Source organism: Bombina bombina, chromosome 6 (assembly GCF_027579735.1).
Source record: "Bombina bombina isolate aBomBom1 chromosome 6, aBomBom1.pri, whole genome shotgun sequence".
NCBI lineage: Eukaryota > Metazoa > Chordata > Amphibia > Anura > Bombinatoridae > Bombina > Bombina bombina.
In genome coordinates, this window is record NC_069504.1 from 122,301,165 (window position 1) to 122,313,275 (window position 12,111).

General features: G+C 39.3%; 1 protein-coding gene and 1 long non-coding RNA gene across 2 annotated transcripts in view; one reads left to right on the top strand and one right to left on the bottom strand.

Annotated features, from left to right (window-relative positions):
• Window positions 1–12,111, top strand: part of ABCD2 (ATP binding cassette subfamily D member 2) — a 184,653-nt gene that overhangs the window by 136,225 nt on the left and 36,317 nt on the right. Inside the window, exon 7 of the mRNA XM_053716594.1 lies at window positions 42–187. Within this exon, the coding sequence (XP_053572569.1) occupies window positions 42–187 (146 nt within the window). The remainder of the gene's footprint in view (window positions 1–41; window positions 188–12,111) is intronic.
• Window positions 9,256–12,111, bottom strand: part of LOC128662704 (uncharacterized) — a 14,091-nt gene continuing 11,235 nt past the window's right edge. Inside the window, exon 3 of the long non-coding RNA XR_008402806.1 lies at window positions 9,256–9,489. This is a non-coding gene — a long non-coding RNA (uncharacterized LOC128662704). The remainder of the gene's footprint in view (window positions 9,490–12,111) is intronic.

The window sequence follows — 12,111 nt, forward strand, 5'->3', positions numbered from 1 at the left end:
AATTTACTTTATATTTGTACCTTCTTTGTCTTATTTTATAGACCATATATGTCAATAGGAACACTGAGAGACCAGGTTATCTATCCTGACTCAGTGGATGACATGCATGAAAAAGGCTACCAAGACCAGACTCTGCAATCTATTCTAGACATTGTTCACCTGAATCATATAGTACAACGAGAAGGAGGTATGTGTTTAATAACTACGGTTTTTAGTATAATCTACCAAGTCTGGTAATTGGAAAAAATAAATATTTCTATTCGTAATCTAAATGTGGTTTAATATGTATTATTTTCTGGCCCAAACCACATCTGGCCCTCCAAGGTTTTTTGTGTGGCCCTCAGCACCACAGAGCAGAAAAGAGACATAAGTCATTTGTTATGGAAAAAGCAGTTCCACGTGTTTTAGTTTACTTCTGTTTTCAAATTAACTTTTGGTATCCTTTGTTGAAAAGCGTATTCAAGCAGTGCACTATGGATATATAGACCAAGGGGTAGATTTAACAATAGTCGAGCAGAGATGATTCGCTGTCCGCTCGACCTCGCTAAATGCCGACACCATACACTGTCAGCATTTAACATTGCACAAGAATTTCTGGTGAAATGCTTGCGCAATGTCGCCCCCTGCTCACTGGCGGCCGTCAATCATCCCAATCTGATCGGGATGATTTCAGTCCTCTACCTAAAAGGTGGTGGACAAGTTAAGGAGCAGCGGACTTATGACCGCTGCTTCTTAACTTCCTGAATGATGGGGCTCCAAAGCAGCATCCGCTGCTTAATAAATGGAGTTCAAAATGTGTTCAGCTAGTTCCCAGTAGTGCTTTGGTGCTCTGAAGCTGATTTTAACTAGATGTCTAACTCATTTTGTGCCTTGAGAAATTTTGTAAAAAAATAAATCAATGAGACCGGGAACCATTGTAAAAATGGTCCCAAATTTGAATTAACTCACAATGAATATTTCAGAAGGTCCTATATGATCTGTCCCCCCCCCCCCCAACTTCCTTCATAAGAAGCTTATAAATAGCTGAGCTATCTGTACTTAATCAATTACGATTAAATAAAGTATAATTACATAATCAATAAATGCATAATAAAAAGACATATGAGCAGTAGATGTTTTTCTGGCAAATTTTAAAATTTCCTCCCATTTCCCTGCCCCTTGTATCAAGTGGCAGCCAGCAGTGAATCACAGACTCATTTATGTATACACTGTGAACCCTGCACATGCTCAGTATTGATTTGTTGAAAAAGAAGGTGCAGACAATATTTATAAAATAATGTAGAGCAAGTAATGCTATATGATAAAATTAGTCGTCTTATTGGCAAGTTTCCTCAGGCTTAAAGGGACATAATACTCATATCACATGCAAGTGATGCAGTATAACTGTAAAAAGCTGACAAGAAAATATCACCTGAACATCTCTATGTAAAAAAGGAAGAATTTCCTCAGCTCAGCAGAGTAAGATCTGTGTAAAAAGTTATACTCAGCTGCTACCCAGCTGCAGGTAAAAATAAATAAATGAAGAAATGAACAGCAGCCAATCAGCATCAACAGTGCTGAGGTCATGAACTCTTTTACTGTGATCTCATGAGATTTGACTTAAAAGGACATGATACCCAAATGTTGAAACACTTAAAAGGGATGCAGCATAGCTGTAAAAAGCTGACTAGAAAATATCTCTATGAAAAAAAGAAAGATATTTTACCTCAAAAATTCCTCAGTAGCCACATCCCATTGTAAAGGACTTCTAAGCAGCAAATCAGTATGTCTGTCCCGGGACAGCTAAGGGAGTGAGCTTACGTGCACACTCATCTTATTTCCCTATTCAGTTTAAGTTTACTATGAAATCTCATGAGAGTTAAGTGAAATCTCATGAGATCACAGTAAGAGTTCATGACCTCATGATTTTTTTTTTTTTTTACCTGCAGCTGAGCAACAGCTGAGTATAACTTTTAACATAGAACTTACTCTGCTGAGCTGAGGAAATTGTGAGGTAACACATCTTTTTTACATAGAGATGCTCAGGAGAAATTTCCCTGTCAGCTTTTTACAGTTATACTGCATCACTTTAAAGTGATTTAGGATATGAGTATTATGTCCCTTTAACTCTTATGAGATTTCATAGTAAACTTCCTTAAACTGAATAGGGAAATAAGATGAGTGTGCATGAAAGCTCACTCCCTTAGCTGTCCCAGGACAGACATACTGATTTGCTGCTTAGAAGTCCTTTACAATAGGATGTGGCTACTGAGGAATTTTTGAGGTAAAATATCTTCTTTTTTACATAGAGATGTTCAGGTGATATATTTTAGTCAGCTTTTTACAGCTATGCTGCATCACTTTCAAGTGTTTCAACATTTGGGTATCATGGCCCTTTAATACAAAGTTAAAAACAAACTTATTTTTATACACATATGTGCATGATCCTGTTAGATTAGCACTTTCACACACCTGTTTACTGATCCAATCTAATTCACCCTTATTGGATGAACACATTTTCCCCACCTTAAAGGGATGGTAAACTCCATATTATTCGTTTACAGGAATAGTCTTGTTGGATCACATTAAATATATACACTTAATTTAATATAATACAATATATTAAAAATAACTTACAATTCTTTTTATTATAAATCCTTCTGATCCGTTTTAATTCCAGCCCCCTGTGACGTCATATTGCTTTTTTATATTTTTAGACAAATCAGTAAGCCTGTCGCCCGCCAGGCTTCCTTCAATGCAACCAGCTTTACGCAAGCTCAATATAGCATTATTCGCACAATTTGCCCATCCAATCAGGAGCCTTTAAATCGGCTGGCGAATTTGTGCGTTCATGTGTTGGTAACGCATGCGCTCATTCGCACTTTCCACACATATTTTCAAAATATGTCTTTGTATAGCATAACGATAGCTCTCAGACTCGCTGTTATCCCTGTTTTTTTACGTATAGCAAGTAAACATTAGATGTCATGACTAAGAGGCCTATTTATCAAAGGTCTTGCGGACCTGATCCGACAGTGCAGATCAGGTCCGCAAGACCTCGCTGAATGTGGAGAGCAATACGCTCTCCTTATTCAGCATTGCACCAGCAGCTCACAAGAGCTGCTGGTGCAACGCTGCCCCCTGCAGATTCGTGGCCAATGGGCCGCCAGCAGGGGGGTGTCAATCAACCCGATCGCACTCGATCGGGTTGAATTGCGGCGATTCCTTCTCAGAGCAGGTGGACAGGGTTATGGAGCAGCGGTCTGGCCCACAAGTCTTGATAAAGGTCTCTTTGTGACCAAAATGCGTTGACTGGTTGACCAATAAGGAGTCTGGCTTGATGTATAAAGGAAGGCTGTGACCATAGCAGACTCATCTTGTAAAATCCATGTAAGAGGGAGAAACGCATTAATGATAGAGTTACAGCTCTTCTTTATTTTTTCTTCAAAAAAGGATACTCTACCACACTGAGGCAGAGATTGTCCCTGATGTGCTTTGGACATTAAGCTTTGAACACAAAGTCTAAATCAGCCACAGAAGATTCTGAACCTGCAAAGACTGCTTTCAAGGCTGTTACAAGGCACCAACATAAAGTCGATATTGCCATTTGATTATAGGTATCCTGCGTGCAACTCGCACTAAGAGCGGATACTTTACTGTCTTTTCTTTCTGCACTATAAGCGGCTGCTATCCCTCCGCTACAAGGACAGTCCTGACCAATAGGATCCCCAAATCAAAGACAGCGCCCACGTTCTGTGACGTCATCAGTCACGCACGCGCCTCTACGGAGATGAAGCCCTGGAAACTGTTTGAGTCGGAAACAGTACTCGGAAGAAAAGGTAATACACATCCAGTTATTACCAGAGTTTATGATTAAGTTATTAGTGACTTACCACTGGGGGCCCCTATGATAATCTGAATTCTGGTTATAATCTATATCAGAGACTTTTTTTTTCCCTGTGGTGGCAACTATCCATATGCTTTTTTTCTTTTAGCCCTTTTACATATCGGAGACATCCGATTTCAACATATATCTATGGTTATTGTTTTTAATTTGTTAATTTTTTAATAAAGTTGGCATAGCCACGTTTTTTATTATCTACTTTTATGATATTATTAATTTGCATCTACACACCTTAAGCGCTCCTCCATATACACATTCTCTTGCTAATTTAATTTGTAGTTTAATGTAATTTAGTCTAATAGTTAGGGTAGACTAATTATTAGTTTAATATAGTTTATTATAATTGTAGTATAAAAGTTAGGGTAGATTAATTAATATTTTAATATAGTTTAATTTAAATCTAAAGGTAAGTTTAAATTTATTATAAGATAGGGATGATTTAATATAAAGTTAGTGGGTTGTTAGGTTTAGGGGTTAATAGTTTAATTTAGTTTATGCGATGTGGGGGGCTGGCGGTTTAGGGGTTAATAGGTTTTGTAAGTGCTTGTGATGTGGGAGGCCAGGGGTTTAGGGGTTAATACATTTATTTAGTTGCGGTGGGCTCCGGGAGGGGTGGGATAGGGGATAATAACTTTATGTAGGTGGTGTCGGTGTCGGGAGCGGCAGAATAGGGGTTAATAAGTATAATGTAGGTGGCGGCAGATTAGGGGAGTTTAGACTCGGGGTACATGTTAGGGTGTTAGGTGTAAACGTAACTTTTATTCTCCCATAGGAATCAATGGGATATCGGGCAGCAGCGAACATGAGCTTTCACTGTTCCCCTTGATTCCTATGGCATCCGCCACCTCCAGAGCGGCGGATTGAAAACCAGGTACGCTGGGCCGGAATAGTGGCGAGCGCACCTGCTAGGAATTTGTTAACTAGCAAAAGTAGTCAGATAGTGCCGAATTTGCATTCGGAACATCTGTAGTGACGTAAGCATCGATCTGTGTCGGACTGAGACCGGCGGATCATATGTTACATCACAGATTTCTACTTTTGCCGGTCTGTAGGCTTTGATAACTAAGGGGAATCAGTCTCGCCACAATTACGCTGCGGAATTCCAGCGTATTTGAGGTTGACGGCTTGATAAATAGAGGCCTATAAATCAAGTGATTTTTATCCATCAAATGACAAAAATTTATATAAAGGTGCTTCCTACACAACAAATCAGGTTAAGGAGTTTAAAATATTGGTGAAAAGTACTAAAAAGTATACTATTACTAACTAATAAAAGTGAATATATTACCTATACTAGCTTAAAGTGTAAAGGCTACAAATCAAGTAAATCTAATTATAACATATCCATAAAATGGCAAAACTTGATATAAAGGTGCATCCTACACAGCCAATCACATTAAGAAATGGTATAAAACATCAGTGAAAATTAAAAAAATATACTGTCACTAACTAATAAAAGTGTGAATTTGCTACATATACACACACACATATATATATATATATATATATATATATATATATATATATATACTGTATGTATAAAATCTGTGAAAAATGGATGTAGTATGAGCCTTTACATTTTATCTTCAAGCCACTAAATAATTCTGAAATGTATCTTCCTTGTTTATCAATTTCTCAGGTCCCCACAAGTGACAAAAAGCTACAGCAATCACTTTAGCAGATTGGCTTAAAGGGACATGAAACCAAACATTTTTATTTTTCTTATTTTTCATGATACAAATAGAATATAAGATTTTAAACAACTTTCCAGTTTACTTCTTTTATCCAATTTGCTTCATTTTCTTGGTATACTTTTTTGAAGGAGCAGCAATGCACTGCTGGGAGCTATCTGAAGACATATGGTGAACCAATGAAAAGAGACATTTTCATGCAGCCACCAATCAGCAGCTAGCTCCCAGTAATGCATTGCTGCTCCTGAGCCTACCTATATATTCTTTTCAGCTAAGGATACCAAGAGAATTAAGCAATTTAGATAATAGAATATATTGGAATGTTGTTTAAAATCACATGTTCTGTCTGAATTGTGAAAGAAAAATTGTGGGTTTCATGTCCTTTTAAAGTTTTGATTTACAAAGCATACCTAATAGTGGGTTAGTCTAGCCCTCAATGGATCAGGACCGTTTCTAGGGGCAGGCAGACCGGGCAGAGGCCCGGGGCACAGTAGGCGCAATAGAGAGCAGTGGGGAGCACTTTTAAAAATAAAAAAATAAATTATTTATTTTTTAAAATTGTGTTAAAAGTGGAGTGCGCCAGTGAATTGGGCAGCAGAAGTAAGAGCACTCAGAGACAGGCAGTTATCGCGAGAGGAAGTAGTTTCCTTTTTTTCCCGCGCCTGTATAGTGTGTATACACACTAGTCTGTCTCTGTCAGTGTGAGTGGGCGTGGCGTTGCTGGCGGCTGCAGTGAGAGGCAAGCTTACAGTTAGAGACTGGTCCCAGCGGTCCGGACAGGCTGACAGCATCATCAGATTCCTCAAAAGTGCTGTGCACCTGCACCTTTATCCCTGGCCAGACAGATCTGCGCATCAGTTAGAGTTACTTGCTATTAGGAATAGGTAAGTTCCCCTCCCGGCTCCCAGCCTCCCACCCTCTGTCTCACAAGCTTCCGCCTGCCCCCAGAGACCTGTCATATTGAGCACGGTACCTGACCACACTGACACATTACATATCACAGTGGGAGAACAGTATTTTTACTATGTAAGACATGTTAAAGGGACAGTAAACCATAAAAAAAATGTTATATAATTCTGCACATAGTGCAGAATTATATAACATTATAATAGCGCAAACATTGTAAAACCAAATTTCCCCTTTGAATTTAAAAAAATAACTGCTGTTTTACAGACCCGCTCTCTGTGATCTTCTGAGCGGGTCTGTTTTTTTCAAACAGCGCATCGGGCCAGCTGTATAGTCACAGCCCGGCCCGACCGCGCCATAGCACTAAGTGCAGCTCGCTCCTGCTCTGTCAGACAGTAGGAGCGAGCTGCACTTAGTGCTATGGCGCGGTCGGGCCGGGCTGTGACTATACAGCTGGCCCGATGCGCTGTTTGAAAAAAACAGACCCGCTCAGAAGATCAGAGAGCGGGTCTGTAAAACAGCAGTTATTTTTTTAAATTCAAAGGGGAAATTTGGTTTTACAATGTTTGCGCTATTATAATGTTATATAATTCTGCACTATGTGCAGAATTATATAAAAAAAAATTATGGTTTACTGGCACTTTAATATAACATAGGTTACAATATTAATTATACTCTATCTCAGTGGTAACCTCCAAAGTATTATATATTTACATAACAATATTTCCAAAGTTCTAATCAGTTAATCTCTATAAACAGAATGATTATATTTATATAGTAAAATAAATATCGCTTATAACCAGGTATATCTATCAATTGATCAATACAATATTAGAACATAAAGCAGGCTATAGAGATATTTGGATTAATTGGTAAACAGGTGTGCTAATTTAGATTAATTACTATTCAACAGCTATTGTCTTTTATCCCATGAATGGATGAAATATTTCTATAAATTTACCTTAACTCCAAATGAATCGCTTATTAAAATCACACCTGAATTATACCAGAACAATTTAGCCAGCAACACTAGTCCAATGCCAAAATATAGATTACTAACTTATAATTCTTAACCAACAACAACCAGAGATTTAACCACAATAATAAATGCAATTTTTATAATATATCACAGTGGCTCAAATGACCTAAAAATTATGAATGCATGACTCTTTTCTCAATAGTAATTGCCTTAGCACTAGTATGCTTAATATATGAAATATACTGGTCTATTTAATACTAGCGTTGTGACTATAAAATACCCCTTTAAATATCAGCTACAATTTAACTATAGCTTTAGAATACCTTGATTTAAAACATTAAAAATGTAAAACAACCGTATACATTTAGGGTTGCCACCCACCCCGGTATCACTGGGACAGTCCCGGTCTGGCGCTGTATGTCCCGTGTCCCGGAACTACCCTTAAATGTCCCAGGCTAAGAACTCCCCTGGCACAGCAAGCAGCAGTGAACACAGATTAAAAAAAAAATAGCTGGCCAGGGGAGCTCTTAGCCCGGGTCCGGGACTACGGGATGAGATGAGAGTGAGACGAAGCCTGGTCTTTAGACAGTGTGTGGGAGCGTTAGGGGGGAAGAGGGTCGGGGAGGATATTTGTCACGACCTGCTGTGTTGTGATGATGCGCATAACTGTGAGCTCAGATCTATGAGTGCGCTCAGTCAGCAGAGGTGTGTGGTTTGCTCTGGCTGGCTGTTCCGCAAGTCCCCAAAACGTTTCATAAGTACATAATATGGCTGCAGCAAAGCCTCAGGCCTGCCCTCAGCTAGCATGACTTACATATAGTTAAGTTTGGTCTAAAGTATTACTAGTGACTACATATGATTTTTAAATGTACTGGACATTTTAATGCAGAAGCTGAATATTCTGAACACACAATTTTTGCATTTGTGTCCATTTCTATTGACCCAAAGATGTAAAGCTGAAGTGATAGAGCTGGGGACACTAGTTGATTTTATATATATATATATGTGTGTGTGTGTGTATAAGAAGGGCACTCTCAGGATTTTTATTTAGACTGTGAATATATTTATTCTTACAATACCAAAATGTCATTTGTAGAGGATCATTGTCAATGTTTCGGCTCCTATGCGAGCCTTCTTCAAGACAAAATGTATCTAGAAAGGAGCATAAAAAAGAAAAAAGCTAACAAAATATAAACAGTGATAACAAAAACACCCAACACCATGACTACACTAGATACAATTTAATTTAAAATCACTACTGGATAAACTGTAACTCTGTCTGACTGAGAGGCCAAGCACACTCAGCCAGTCAATATTGTAAAATTACCAGAACTTAAGTATCAAAAAGGACTAGCAGCTCTAAGGCTTAGATGGTCAATTTAACTTTACTTGCCTAACACTTTCACCCAGTACCATAATTACCATATTCCCTACCCCTGTTCCCCATTGATACCTGAAATAAATACACAACACCATGGTTTGCCAATAAAAAATGGAAAGGTCACTTTTATTCAAACTGTCGAGAGTCATAAATCAATTTCAAAACCACAAATCAACATAATGCCCAAGCATTTCAATTGAACATGGGTCCATGTTTTCCGGGGGGATGACCACAAAGCACACCCCCCCCCCCCCCCGTGGTGAGGCACAAGGAATTGCCCAAGAGAACCCGCTGCACAGTCTGCCCAGCAGCTAGACTACCACAAGATCACGGCCCCAAGCCGAATGTGCAGCGGGATCCTCCCGCGTCCTCGATGCCCCGCCCACGTGCGAGACCCGTTTTCACCGCTCTCCACCTTATTATTTATCCGCTCCTAGTAGCTGCTGAATTCTTAACGCCTCTGGCTAGCATAGACCGATTTGCTTCACCCGCTTAACCTCAGCTGTAGCTAGTTCTTTTCCTTATGGGAACACAGGCGGTCTTATAAAGATCCAACCAATTGGCCAGCATCCTGCCCATATCTGCGTCTGCTTGCTCTCTTCCTCCTTTTGTGACCTCTCCGATTGTGATTCGTTCTCTCTTATCGATCCTAATACAGGGTGGGTGGGAGTGAAACAAGAAAAATGTTAGTGTGGCTTACTTCCTGTTACTACCTCTTATAATACCTGCCACCTTAAGTGCCACCTCTTTTCCTAATCTACCTTTCCCTTGTCCCTATTCTTACCTCCCCCTATGTTCCTATCACCTAAGCTTGCCTCCTCCCCCCTTCTCTCAAACCACCCAGTTAACCCCTTCCAGTCTGTTGCAGGAGCCCCTAGCCTTAGGTGCACTCCTGTTGCATTCACTCCCTCCACTTTTTTAATTGCCATGCTGTATTGGCCACGCTGTAGGCAAATTGCAGCCTATCCGGTTAAACTTATCCCACAGACTTGCAATAATACAGAGACTAGGTTTACAAATTACTGAGGTGATTAACCAGAGTAATACACCTTCCATACTCATTGGAGAATCCTGCATACTGTATATCTAGCTACGTCCGGACTGACCAGACATGGAAACTCCCTAACAAATTAACACAATAGGATATCGCCTGGTAGCAAGTCACGTACCGTATATCAATGGCTATACAAGCCTAAGTTCATTAGTGCTAGATATCCTCAGAATTCTTGGCTAATGCATAAGATGAAACAGAACTGTTCAGAGATAAAACACAATTACTCATGTCTCGATACCCGCAAATAAAAACATATAAAAAGGATCGTCATCCAAATCAATCTCAGTCAACAATACAGTAAATTGAAATCCTCAAAGCAAAATATAGAAGACAGCACCAAAGTGTATGTGGCTTGTGGGGCTCGGAACCCAGGATCTGCCTTGTCCTGCAGACACTCCAGACAAACAAAGAATTGTTCCAGCCACCAGTAGTGACTACGGGCCTATAGCAGGCCTGAAACGTTGTATTTTTTGCTTAAGACCCTAGCCTATGAGAAAATAAAGGTCTTTTAAACTACTAGTGACTGGAACAATTCTTTGTTTGTCAACAATACAGTAAGAGCAGACCTCTACGAATGGGAAAATACTAGTTCTATTTAAACATGACTCAATATAAATCTGTGGTCGGAAATTAGAGACTATGCTCATACCTGCCAAGGGCTGAGAAACTTACTAGCAGCAGCCTTACTGCAAGCCTCACTGGCTTTCAAAGTATGAGAGCAATTGATACACGTCACTTACGTTGCACAACCCGTATGTAACAAAAATATGCAAGCAATAACCGAAAATATAGCCATTAAAAGGTATAGGACTATGCCTATTGTGAAAACAAATGAACATATAATGCATAAACAACCTGGTTTTCTGCACAAATGTGATCCCATTAGAGTGAGATAAACAACCGTTGATTATATGACAGCTGCTAACCAAACTTCAGAGCACAATCGCATCATAATGCACTGATGTTCCAGTCCTGGAACTAAACATAAATACAACATCAAACAGCAGTTGCTAACATTAAAACCCTGGTAAGAGAACATACAAATTGAAACCCACTATGTAACATAAACACAAAAAAAGGGAACACTGGGTATGTGTAAAATAGCAGGAGTGCAGCACTTACCATTAGTTGGCAGTTGAGCCATACTCCCAAACAAAAAAATAAGCACGTAATGGATGAGCCACCTGTTCCTCCTTAAGTAACGTGAATCACGTAGCTAATAGTCAGAAAACAGCAATCACTATTTACTTCGCCATCAAAACAGCTGATCACAAACAAAACCCGATACACTGACAGTCCGGCAAAAGAACCCTGAGTCTAATTGTGTGTATGCCACAACTAGTGCGTTTACAAATGTTATGCCATGAGAAGAGAGACTCATACCTGACCAAGTATAACAAACTACAAGCACCCACCTGGAATGCTAGACTAGAGAGCAGCTTGGAACGTATATGTGTTATCATAACACAATTTCCACCTAAATATCATTCGGTCATGTGAGACCACACAATGGCTGAACTCACCGTATATATCAAGTCTGGTAGAGTTATTGTAGCAGAGTCCCCCTATTAAGAACAGTGCTCAGCCTCCCCAGACCTCATAGTTCACTTGGACATATGTACAGGAATCAAAAAGTCTAGGCATCTAACAATATAGAACAACTATCAGAAGTTTGACTACAGACAGACATATGGGGCTGACCACTCCATAACAAATGGGTGCTGTCACTCAGACTGGACCTAGTAGTATGGTGCGGGTGGTTCATAACAGGAAGACATGTATGTGTTGAGCAGTGCAATAATGTCAATACATGAATAACAGAAAATAATAGAACAGAGAATAATCAAGATGTTTAAACTATACATTTATAAGATGACAAGCTTTCGGAAGAGTGTCTTCCTTTTTCAAGTCTGAAGCAATACTGACCAATTTGATGGAATTATATCTTAAAACACAGGCTAAAAAGACAAAGTGTTACAGAGGTCTGAATGCAGGGGAAGGAGGGGTGTCGTAAAAATCATTATGGGGGTTTAGGAGACAGGCAGATAGTGTCAGTAAAAGATTACAGGCAGGGGAAATATATGGTAATACACACAACATATACTGACATAAAGTTATATATCAACATAGAATCCATATGAATAAAGATGGGAAATTAGGTATACAGGGGAATATAAAATAGTCAAAAAAGGAGAAAGGAAAGAAAAAAAGGGGAAT